Source organism: Alosa sapidissima, chromosome 1 (assembly GCF_018492685.1).
Source record: "Alosa sapidissima isolate fAloSap1 chromosome 1, fAloSap1.pri, whole genome shotgun sequence".
Classification (NCBI taxonomy): Eukaryota; Metazoa; Chordata; class Actinopteri; order Clupeiformes; family Clupeidae; genus Alosa; species Alosa sapidissima.
The window spans coordinates 9902804-9915427 of record NC_055957.1 but is presented as its reverse complement, the minus strand read 5'-3'; the positions used below and the strand labels follow the sequence as shown (position 1 = coordinate 9915427).

Genomic DNA, 12624 nt, shown 5'->3' with positions numbered 1-12624 from the left:
GCATTATCCAACTAGATTGGAGCTATCAAAATGCTGGGGTCCCGCTGCCCATTGCATAATGAAATAAGTGAAACCATGTCCAGGTCAGATTTATGCTGACATCTGCAGTTCCATGCAACGTAGCTTATCTTATCAATCTTCTGTAGCTTAAAAAGTAAATGACCAATAAACAAAACAGCACATGAACATCTAATTTGCTGTAACTGACATTATCGGCTTTCTGCATTTGTGTAGTTTGGGTATGTATGTCAGTATTACAGTATTAACTTGGCTCCTTTAACCTATGAGCTGTTTATTTTTCTTTCATAACAAGTGCGAAAACGATGGAGACCATACAATATAATTGATTTGGCTGTGCTTCTAAAGGTTACTGGTACTAGACTGACACACAACTTTGAGTAGCCTATGTGCCATAGTCTGGCATTGGCGCACTACTAAAAGGGTTCGCAAACTGGAGAAAAAAAATACCCATCCCATGTGGATATTCTGTCTTACAAGGAAAGCCTTTTTAGCAGCCATCAAGTTTTAGCAGCACTTGGATTTGATGCGCTGATCATATTGGCTACTCTGCTCAGGCATTTGCTACACAGGACACAGCATGGAGGGGACACAGTATACAGATGGAAAGCAAAAGTGATAATCATTGGGGCCTCCTGATAAAAGCCTAGAAATCTAGACGCACCATAGCGGCAGCAAATGGCTCGTCAGGCAACCCTCCCGAGTCGAATCCGCTTCAATTGATAGTGTCTCCGCCGTTAATGACTCCTTTCCCACCAAGTTCAACCAGTGACACTTTTAGAATTAATAATTGAGTCCCAACACGCATTTACCCTTGCTGGTAAAATAGTTTCCCGTTAAGTACCGTTGCAGTAGTTGACATTATCAACCTGAGGAAGTGACCGTTGTTTACAATACTGCTGCATAGAAATGGCGTTTGGTTGTTAGAGAATTAAATATTTGTGCATTGACGGAGGCTAGCCTATATCTTCCCAAACTCCAACCTGCATCGCGGTGCTTTTGTGATAGCCACCGTCACTGCACAGCTAGACATAGACCACGTCAGCATAAACCAGCACATAGCTGTAAATTTGCTTTTCATGAGTCTACCAATGAGCATGTTGGACTTTGTCTCGATAGCAGCTGCGCTCTAGCATGCAATGAGCCCCAAATAAGCATAACAAACAGAAATGCAGCCATTAAAAAGAATGCTGACGCAAGACAATTGTTACATGAGATTACATTGTGACAAATACTGTTCGGAACTATATTTCGAAACCAGTTAAATAAAACTACAATGGCTGGTTTGAAGCCAATGAATCACCAGGACGTCTTTTAGTCTACATCACTTTGGTATGTAGACCTGGCTTTAACATATAAATAACAAATAACAATTCTGATACGCTCGGAAAATATTGGATAGACTACATGATAATCCCAACCAAAATGATACAATAATAATAATAATAATAATAATAATAATTTACAAGTATTATACAGACAAATCAGCAGCCTATAGTTTTTTGATTGCATCTGTCATAGGCCTACAACAGGGTGCATTGACCCAAGGACGGGCAACCATCGCCTGAAACATCAGTGTGATCAAAAAATGCCCCTACATTGATGTGAAACACCACAAAACCTGGTAGGTAGCCTATAAAGTGTCGTTCAAACAGAGATAGACATTACAGCGGAGAGCAGGCAGATATGAAGCGAGGAAAACAGCCGTGCACTGTCAGGAAGGTGAGACCCCGCAGAAAAGGAAGCAATGAATTGAAATGGGGGCGAAAGAAAGGAGGACCCAAGCAGGACAGCTTGACGACGAAGAAGAAGAGGTTGCACAACAAGTCTGCACACAGCCCCCAGCCTGCTGATGCAGTCAAAGAAGCAGCGGTAGAGAAGGATAGAGAGATCTGCGGGGAGGGAGAGATGGATAGCATAAAGATGGGAGGCAACGGTGTAGAGAGTGGCAGGGTAAAAAGAGATGCGGTGAGACAGGTGAAGAGGCCGCTGAGGAGGAAACCCAAAATCTTCTTCCTCAGAACCGCCGTGTGTCGGAGGACCCTGCTGTCATATACCAGAACCGCCTCAGAATCCGAGGTCCCACCAGCACCAGCTACCCCCAGCCAGGGCCCAAATCAAACAGGTGAGACCTACTGTATACTGTTCACTGATTCTGAGCAGGGACAGGGGTGATCTATCCTCTAGGTAATTTCCTTATAGAGTAAGCTTTACTTGAATTATCTGCCCACTCAGAATACAACCTCAGTGGTAAATGAATAGTGAAAAAGAGTATGCTGCCTCCCTCTCTCTATTTAAAGTTTTTTGTTGACAAATAAACACACACAGGGCCGGATCTCCCTATACGCACACTACGCAAGTTGTGTAGTGCCCTACAAGTTAATGAAGGTCCCCTCCCCTGTCTCCCCTTGAGTCAAACTAGCGACAGTTATATAGTGACAGTGTCTCATACATTAAGAAGATGATCATGAAACCAAATTACCCATGTACCCATTACATGATGTACATGGCTGTGAAGGTGATTTACACACAATTATTTTCTTTATGCTAGTCCTTTATGGGGCAAAACACTATATTTGGTAACTTCAATAGACAAGACATTCAAAATTGGAAAGGGATTGTATTGAGAGCACTGAGGCGCGTCTGTAAAAAAAAACATAGTTACAATTTGGCCCACAGAGTAACCGGGTCCCTAGCAAGATTTTGCTTAGGGGCCCATGGAGGTCTGAAAAGGCACTGAACATTATCATGTGTGAAAGAGGGAGGCTGACCAGAGTGCTTTATTCATCCTAGTAAATCAATTTTAAGTTCATACATTGTAGTGAATCAATTTTATTAAGGAGAAATGATTATGCTGCCACAGGCAAGAGGGTTTTCTGACAGGGAACTTCACTTCTGTGAGTTGCAGATGACTTCTCAAAGGTCTACATCACTGGTGATATTCTAGGGAAGGGCGGATGTGGGTCAGTCTACTCTGGACTGAGGAAGTCAGATGGAACTCAGGCAAGTGTGCAGCCAGTGACTCACAGTGATCAACTCATGAGTGATGGAACAGGAATTCATTTTATTAACTGGTATACATTTGGTTCGTCTTTGCAGGTTGCTATCAAATATGTGAAAAAATATAGATGTGAGCCTTATTTAAAACTGGTAAGTGGCCACTGTGTGGGCTGCTTGGAGGTAAATGGCAATTTGCACAGTATAATGCATATCATTCACCTGCTTATATAATGCATATCATCCATAATGCATATCATCCACCTGAAGTGAATGTGTTGTATGTTAATCTGTTACTAATAGTGTTGTATGTTACATAATGCTGTACATGTTATATACTGTATCTTATATGTTATAAGTTGTAGACAAAACTTTGTGCTGTAAATTCCCTTGGAGATACAAAACCTTGAATTCTGAAACTGTAGCAACCTGCATGATGACTCTGCATCCCTGCATGTAATCATATCCCCTTTGTTGCATCCTGTCAGCCTGCTGAGAAACAAGCCTTACCTCTGGAGGTGGCACTGATGCACCTGGTCAGCCAGCCTCCCAGCAGCCCCTATGTCCTCCAGCTGCTGGACTGGTTCGAGGAGCCAGAGAACTTCATCCTGGTCTTGGAGCGGCCCTACCCTTGCATGGACCTGTTCGACTTCATAGACGAGTTGGGGGGCCGACTGGACGAGTGCCTGGCGCGTGTGGTCATGCTGCAGGTGGCGCATGCGGTGTTGCACTGCTGTGAGCGAGGCGTCCTGCATCGAGACATAAAGCTGGAGAATCTGCTGGTGCAAACGGACAGTCTCCGTGTCAAGCTGATTGTCTTTGGCTGTGGAGACCTGCTGAGAGATACCATGTACCGGGACTTTGCTGGTCAGAGTTTGAGGAAGAGGATGCTCTTAACGCTAATAACCAACCTGTGGTTAAGATAATAAGTTGACATACTTAAAGGTGCAGTTAGCGATTGCGCAGGAAGTCGCGTTTGTTTGTGTTTATATTATTTTTATTTATATGTAAATTTATTAGCAGACGCTTTTGTCCAAAACAATGCACATATTTTAACCAAGGACCAAACAAAACATGCCAAAGGTTGCTCACTCTTCCCTTCAGTATTCCCAGAGAAACTCCACGCAGGGTTTTGTTTCGGGACAGGCTGCCCCCACTTTGTTGGTTTCCAGTTTTCGGAGCCTAAGCTGCCTCTAGAGACCGGTTTTTTTTTTATCAGTGTACAGGAATATAGCGGTCATGAGGAGATAATTGCTGAATGTGACAAAAAATGTTATAGGCTTCAAATTGCGTATGATCACTGACGGTACCTTTAATTGCCTCCTGCTTCAGCCCTTAGGAGAGAAAGACTAGTTTACCTTTCTGTGTGAGCAGACCTTATTAAAGCACTAATATTAAAAAAATTAAGCACTAAGATGCAGTAAAGGAAAACTGAACTAGAATGAACTTGAATAGTTGTGTGGAGCAGGCATACATTACCAATGACTTGGGTGAATGACAGGTCTTATTCTGTATGTCAGGCACTGATGAGTACTGTCCCCCCGAGTGGCTCCTGGATGGCAGGTACAGTGGCAGACCTGCCACCATCTGGTCTCTTGGCATCCTGCTCTTCAGCATGGTCTGTGGAGACTTGCCTTTTAACAAACGGTCAGAGATAATTGCTGGTCAGCTAAAATTCAAAAAAGGACTTTCTGAAGGTGATTATCATTATTATTATTATTAATACTAGTAGTAGCAGTAGTAGGAGTGGTGGTAATATTAACCCTGATGACTATGATGAAGTAGAGGTCAAGAAAAAGTTTTGCTTTGTTTTTTAGAATGTAAACATCTAATTGGGTGGTGCCTCCACCCAGACCCCACCAGGAGACCAGTTCTGCAGCAGGTTCTTCTGCATGAGTGGATGATGGGATGGCAGACACCTTTACAATAACTCCAACCAGATGAATGCCCAGAAACACCAGGCATGAGATATTAGTCACTGCACAGAAGTTTTACAGAAGGCACTTTTTCAATCTAATGCTACAGGACAATATAATAAAATAAAGTTGGAAAGACAAAAACACCATAAAAACTGATGTTAAAATTCTATTTGAATAGCTATGATATACAGACAACCAGCATTAAGAGAAAATACCAGGCAGTATATCAGTATTTTTCAGAACGCAGACAGTAGCCTAGTGGAGATAGTGGGAGTGGGAAGCATTGAAAAAACAAATCAGAAGACAGAAGCTTTGATTCAGAAGAGAAACTGGCTGAGCTACTTCAAAGAGACTAAACCCAGGGATGACCGGAGCACTCAGAACTTTTTAACTTGTTTTATTGTGGAGTATGCTGCCTCTCTCTCTATTTAAAAGTTTTTTGTTGACAAATAAGCAACACTATCATGTGTGAAAGAGAGCTTTATTCATCCTAAATCAATTTTAGGGCCCTATCGTGACAGTCTAAAGCGCATCGTCACTAGTCAAAAGCTTATTCAAATTTAGTAGGATGTCCAGTCCACATTGGGAGTGTTTTCGTTATCAAACGTAGAGCGCATAACGCAACAAGGTGTTCCTAGGTAATCAGTCATGGGTGTGTTTGGGGCGTAACATCATTTAAACCAATGAGAATGACATCTGTCATTCCCTTTAACGGCGGAAAGCGTGTAATTTCTAATGTTTTGCATGGATGTGCGCTGGTGCACGTTCACGGATGATAGAAGGATGGTGCGTTGTGCACCCGCCAATATGACTGTTGACAATGTGCTCTTAAAATAACATAAACAACTCGCCATAAACTTCTGACCCGGTTTCTCTTGGTCAGTGGCGTAATGCGTTTTAGGTGGTGTACAATAGCAATTTTTAGACAATGCGCCAGGCCACTCCCTAGGTTGTTAATTGCCACACCTCTGGGCACGTTGTTTAAAAAATAAATGTGCAAAATAAGAAAATAAACTTATAAAACGAGTTTTACACCATGCACCAGGGTGCAAAATCGGGGACATAAGCTCATACATTGTAGTGAATCATTGTATTAAGGATAAATGATTAAGCTGCCACAAGCAAGAGCTTTTTCTGACTGGGAACTTCACTTCTATGAATTGTAGATGTCTTCTCGAAGGTCTACATCAATGGTGATATTCTAGGAAAGGGTAGTAGGAGGAGTGGTGGAAGTGTAATTAACAGAGAAGTCAAAAAAGAGAAGTAAAAATCTGGAAAACCCAGTAAACTGTATCACAGCCTCCAAGTCCATTGGAGAACCATCTTACTGGTGCCTCCCCAGACCCCACCAGGAGACCAGTTCTGCAGCAGGTTCTTCTGCATGAGTGGATGATGGGATGGCAGACACCTTTACAATAACTCCAACCAGATGAATGGCCAGAGACACCAAGCATGAGATATTAGTCACTGCACAGAAGTTTTACAGAAGGCACTTTTCCATGTAATGCTACAGGACAATATAATAAAATAAAGTTAGAAAGACAAAAACAACATAAGAGTTGACATGAAATTTTGAATGATTAATTGGATTCATCAAAGTAAATCAACAAGTATCATATAGATCTGACAACCTAGGCCTATTTTTTATTATAGTAATTAATCAAAGAGTGAATTAATAATATCAATCAAATATGTTATAATTATTGGTTATTCACAAATAAATGTCTATCTGCCCCTGTCTATCTGACATGCAGTCACAAATGGTAATCATTCAAAAATGGGTTGTGCAAAATTGTGTTTACAATTCCTGGGGGGAAATAGGCTATAATCAGAGGCGTACTGTATATGACCGTGTCAGCTACACTGAAAAATGTTGAAATTTGTTCAGCTGACTCATTGATTTTGCCCCTTGTCATATATAGCCCGCTCCTTTGACTGTGTCACTTTCAGTCTTGGCTCACGCTTTTAGAGCCTAGCTTCACACACACAGAGAGCTTGTACAGGCAGAAGTCTGCTACAATGAGGACAACACCATGGGCAATGGCTCTGGTCATACTTCATGTCACACTGTGTTCCAGTCAATCAGGTATGCCTACTGTGCAAGAATGTAGCCTGTAGTGTGTACCTTATCATACTGAAACTCATTCAATTAAAGTCAACCATGTTAATATAATTAAGTTGTCATTATTGGAATGGTTATTTTGAGTTTGATTACAATTCATCATTGTCATACTATCACCGCTGTTACTAGGCTACTGCTTGTACTAATAACAATGTTAAAGCTCTTAATTAGGCTTCTAATAACCGTTTGATGGTTATTGAGGTCATCACTGATTAAGTCAGTGTTATAGCTAATCATCTCTTTAAGGATTGCCTTAAAAAAATATTTAAATGGAACACTTGTTTTTCAGATTAGCATTGTTTTTCAATCTACTGCCTTGTTTTTTGTCCAATAGAAAATAATTTCTTGATGTACGACAAGAATGTAAACAAATGCCTAAAAGGCTATCAGCCTCTGAAGCTGTTCTACTGTGATTCCAACCAACTGAGTCAGCAGTTCCGCTGGACATCCAACGACCGCATCCTTAATGTTCAGATGAGCAGATGTCTGGGAGCTGGGAGCAAATCGGACGGCTCAGGCCTGCAGTGGTACATCTGTGATGAAACAAGTGATCTCCAAAAGTGGGAGTGCAAGAATGGCACACTGTTAAATCTGAAGGGAACCAATCTTTTCTTATCTCAAGGTGTAAACACAGTTCTGAAACTCACCCAAGACATTGGAGCTGCTAGTCAGTGGTTAATACATGGCACTGCAGAGGGCCTTTGCTCACAGCCATACCAAGGTATGTTGAGTAGAATTTATTGGTTATGTTGAATATAAGTGACTACAGTACATTAAATACAAGTGGACCAAGTTATGATGTCAAACAGTTGCTAAAAATCTGTCATAATTGAACAATTTTTGGGTCAGGATACTTCCATTATATTACACCTCACCTTGAGACAGTATCATAAAAGTGCAGTACACTAACTACCAGTACCCAGGTACAAATGAAGCGTTTGGTTCCAAAACACATACCCGTTTTTAAAAAAAATAAAAAGTCAGCCTATTTAATTGTGTATTTCAGGTAATATCAATCAAATTGCAGTTTTGCTGTTTTGATTGAGTAAAGATAAATCATATAACAATACCCCATTACAGTTCTACTGAAATTACTTGGAAAACAAAATGTAAAAAAATATATTTCAAATTCATTAAATAGCGTTTTGGAACCAAACTCTTCAAATAGACACTGAACTTTCAATTGTTACCCTTAGCTTAATGGTAGTAAAGTGCAGGTTTTCAGTATGGAATTGCTATTTTATATCATATGCAGCATTGTTGCTAAAAGGGAAGTTGGAACTGTGTTGAAATAAAACAGTTAAAGTATGGCAATTGTTACTGAAAAAAGAAAACAAATATGTGCTATGCTAATATATGTTTTTATGTTTTGTTGGAATTTTACTAATACCTTAAATTGTTTTAACAGAACTGTACACAATTGGGGGCAACGCCTATGGTAGTCCATGCCATTTTCCGTTCAAATATGAGGGAAATTGGTACTCAGACTGTAACCTACTACAGACTTGTTTGACTGACAGAGACTACCCGAATGGTTGGGGCTTCTGTCCCACTAAATGTAAGTTGCTTTTATATTCCAGAAAATATACTTATCTCAATTGGTTTGAGTTAAACAGATAGACCAAAACTCTAATCACCTCAAGATTTGCGATGCCCTCAGTTATACTGATTCAAGATAATAATCAGCATTTTCTTTACACTCTGCAGCAACTAAGGACTGGAAGAAAAATCCAGTGACTGGCGTCTTGTACCAGGTCAACGAAAACTCCGCCCTCACTTGGCACCAAGCCAGGAGGAGCTGCCAGCAGCAGGACTCAGACCTGCTGAGTATAACTGAGCCCCAGGAGCAAACCTACATATCAGGTGACCAAATAGCTCAGATTACATTTGTCATGTTGTTTTGTCTGCCTTATTCTCAGTTGCCACAGAAAGGTATGTCTATTGTAAGATAAATCAGTTCTGTCGTGCTAATTCTGAAGCTAATTTGAACACAAAGGTATCACAAGTGGATTTCAAACTATTTTTTGGATTGGGCTAAACCAACTGAACACTGAGAGCGGCTGGCAATGGACAGATGGATCTCCATTTCGCTACCTGAGATGGGATGTTGGTGTGTTGTGTTATTTTCTCTCTCTCTACATAATTTAATGATTCTCACACTGTGAATGCTTCAGATTGAAGACATGTATGTATCTGTAAAGAACAAATGTTAAATGCTGTAAAATGTTAAATCGTGTTCAACCATTTTCTTCAGGCCAGCCAAGCCGTGCTGAGGGATGGTCTTGTGCTTCCTTGAACACCATAGAAACTAATTCCTGGGAAAACAAGTTGTGTTCAAAAAAGCATGCATATATTTGCGAGAAAAGAACCACGATTCCTGCTGTTACTCCAGGTAAACAGTTCCACATTCATTACATTTCATTTATTGATATAAAATGCTTTCAGTTCCTCATCACCTGACAACCCTCCCTCTGTCTCTCAGGGCCACCTGTTTCTTGCAGTGCTCCATGGATTCCATATGCAGGTCACTGCTATTTTCTGAATCGTACAAAGAGCACATGGAAGGATTCTAACAGTCAGTGTTTGAATGCTGGTGGACATTTAGTGAGCATTCATGACATAGAGGAGCAAAGCTTTGTGCTCTCACAGCTGGGATACAGTGAGTGAAATGAGATTTCAGTGTTGTCATTCTTAACAGATGTATACAGTACTTAACATACAGTATGCCTGTGGGGTTGGGTTGTTTTTTCCCCTTATAACATGTAAACAAACTCCCAGTAAACAAATTTAGCAAAATAATCTAAAGGCCCTAATTTGAATGAAGGGCAAAGTGCAAAGTCTCAGGTGGGACTAAAACTGATTTAACAGCTAGGCAAAATAAATCCATACCATGTGCATGATCCTAACCACAGCTTCCACATGCACACATACACACACACACACACAAACACACGCACACACACACACACACACACACACACACACACACACACACACACACACACACAATAGCTATAGTTCTTGCATGAGATCATTGTTTGTTGATAAACTTTAGTCAAAGTCTAAAAGAGATGAATGAATGAAATTAAATGAATCTGAAAAAAGACCATCTTATGAAAAGACACATCATGCAATTTCTGATTAATCAATCATCAGTGTTTCTCCTGCCCTCTGCTCGTTCCCTTTGCAGTGGAGACAGATAAGCTGTGGATCGGTCTGAATGACCAAAAGACACAGCTGCTGTTTGAGTGGAGCGATCAGTCTCCCGTCACGTTCACCACATGGGACACTGAGGAGCCATCTCACCACCGCTCTGTACTGGAGGACTGCGTCCTGATGGGGGGCAAAGTACGATACAGTTGCTGACAATGGTTTTGACCACTCGTCAACTTAACTACAGTATTGTGTACTGAACTCTTTTCCCGACTTTAGGCTGAATATCATTGCATCTACTAGGGGTGTGATTTTAAAGATGCCTGGTTGCTCTAGCTATTGGCTGCAGCAAGCTAGGTAGCACTGATTTCGGGTTTTTTTTCCCTCGTAGGCTACAAACAGTGTGAATAATTGCGGGAGTTCTCCTTTAAATGTTCTTTGGTTTTTAGGGCCCTATTTTAGCGATTTGTAATGCCTGGTCAAAGACACAGTTAAGGCATGTCCAGTCCACATTTACTAATTTAACAATGTGATTTTGTTATTATTGTTCAAAAGGGTTGTTCTTATGTTTCTTAATCAGTCATGGGTGTTTTGGGTGTACAGTAACATCCTTTAAACCAGCGGTTCCCAAACCTTTTCCCCCGCGTACCACCACCTACAATGTACTGTCTATCTAAACACATTAAAGTAGGCTTAAGTTGTAAGGAGAGTTAAAGGTTTTTGGAAAGTCACTGTTGTCTCTGTGCCATCAGGATGGAAAGTGGGCAGATACCAATTGTGAAGAAAAGAATGGGTTCATTTGTAAAAGAGCTGGAAACTCTCAATCTTCCTCTAAATCTGAGACTGAGAACACTGGCTGCAAAGCTGTGAGTGTGCTTTCCATTTAAAGAAACTGATTGCTCCTCAATCTATTCATCATAACCATCCATCCAATCATCATTAAGCCATCTTTTTTCCTCCCAGGGATGGATCAGGTATGGCTACAACTGCTACTTTGTTGGATCAACAACAAAGGCATTTGATGAGGCAAAGAAGAGTTGCCAAGACAGTGGAGCTCACCTGGTTGACATACCAAACAGGTAATCACAGCTAAAGTTAACAGTCAAAGTGAAAAGTTAATGTTGACTGGTTAACAAAATGGCTAGGTAATAGACATTACTGCTACACCACCACCATGCCAAGCAACATTGAGACGCAGGAACTTTTAACTTTTGTATCAATTTGCAGTGGCACAGTAATATAGAACGAAATACGTTAAAGGTGTAGGGTTATGGTGGATTTACAATGGCATCACACAAGATTCAGCCAATCATAATCAAGGACCGGAACTATCCATTTTAAAATGTCTATTTAAGACTATCTACCGTATTTTCCGAACTATAAGTCACTCCGGAGTATAAGTCGTATCAGTTAAAAAATGTGTCATGAAGAGGGAAAAAAATTAATAAGTTGCACCGGACTATAAGTCGCATTTATTTAAAATTTATTTCACAAAAACCAAGACCAAGAACAGACAGAGACTTTGTAACTGGACACATAGAGGCCAAAAAGATTGATGAGAATTCTACCGGGAATGTTGAAAATGGATGAAGGAGTGAAATGAGGTGAGCTGGGCGATAAGAAGGCGGCAACGATTCACTAAATAAAAATGCTGATGTGGTACATGAATGCGGCTGTGGCGCCCTGTAGCTAAAAATGTGGAGAATGCAATGCAATCAAGCATTTTGGGCATGTGGACGCACTTTTGGGCAATGTCGACGCACAAGCCGGCAGCAGAGCAAATGCTCGGCAGGCTACCCCCGAGAGAGTGAGAGAGAAAAAAAGATGCGTGCTTAAAAGAATGTGCAAACCTTCAATGACGCTATAGGCTAATAAGGACTACCCTTATTTTAGAGACTGTTCATATGTCTTTCTTAACCAGTATGGACATTTAATCTAAAAAGGCAAGTTATTCAACTCACACAGAATGTGACCAGATGTCCTGGTTTAACTGATTTTGAGTTGCGTGTCCCGAGTCCCGACAATAGCCTGTCGGGACACTAAAATGTCCCAGTTTACACCAATCAACACCAAGTGTGGTCTTATGATAGCCAATCAACACCAAGTGTGGTCTTATGATAGCCAATCACTATTAAAGTGTGTTCTTATGATAGCCTGATCATTAACTAAACCCATGTAGAAAGAGTATAGCCTAAAGCGTCCGGCGTATGATTTCGATAATGTGTGTGCGTGCGTGTGTCAGTCAATCGTAACAGTCTGCATATTAATCCTTGCACCCAACCTTATACAGTACAGTGTATCTCTGTAAACAGTTGCAATGCCTCATCATATGCCTCGTTTTAACGGTTAGGACAATGCAGAAGAGAAAGTCATCATCATTCTCAAAATAACCTATGGCTGTGAGTTTTGTTTTCA

The 12624-nt window shown here is 40.8% G+C and overlaps 2 protein-coding genes across 2 annotated transcripts in view; both read left to right on the top strand.

Moving 5' to 3' along the window:
• The first annotated feature begins 1278 nt into the window (after positions 1 to 1278).
• Positions 1279 to 5086, top strand: LOC121707093 (serine/threonine-protein kinase pim-3-like). Its single transcript, XM_042089394.1, has 7 exons — positions 1279 to 1350; positions 1540 to 2143; positions 2927 to 3021; positions 3118 to 3168; positions 3504 to 3882; positions 4536 to 4712; positions 4833 to 5086. Exons 2-7 carry the CDS (start codon positions 1705 to 1707, stop codon positions 4943 to 4945), a joined length of 1254 nt encoding a protein of 417 aa, XP_041945328.1. The 5' UTR covers positions 1279 to 1350; positions 1540 to 1704; the 3' UTR covers positions 4946 to 5086.
• A 1812-nt stretch (positions 5087 to 6898) lies between these two features.
• The window catches only part of LOC121706910 (macrophage mannose receptor 1-like), a 30342-nt gene continuing 24616 nt past the window's right edge, over positions 6899 to 12624 (top strand). Inside the window, exons 1-10 of the mRNA XM_042089048.1 lie at positions 6899 to 7020; positions 7391 to 7777; positions 8465 to 8614; positions 8764 to 8919; positions 9053 to 9166; positions 9311 to 9448; positions 9539 to 9715; positions 10247 to 10404; positions 10962 to 11075; positions 11173 to 11288. Coding sequence (XP_041944982.1) covers positions 6954 to 7020; positions 7391 to 7777; positions 8465 to 8614; positions 8764 to 8919; positions 9053 to 9166; positions 9311 to 9448; positions 9539 to 9715; positions 10247 to 10404; positions 10962 to 11075; positions 11173 to 11288 — 1577 coding nt within the window. The 5' untranslated portion in view covers positions 6899 to 6953. The remainder of the gene's footprint in view (positions 7021 to 7390; positions 7778 to 8464; positions 8615 to 8763; positions 8920 to 9052; positions 9167 to 9310; positions 9449 to 9538; positions 9716 to 10246; positions 10405 to 10961; positions 11076 to 11172; positions 11289 to 12624) is intronic.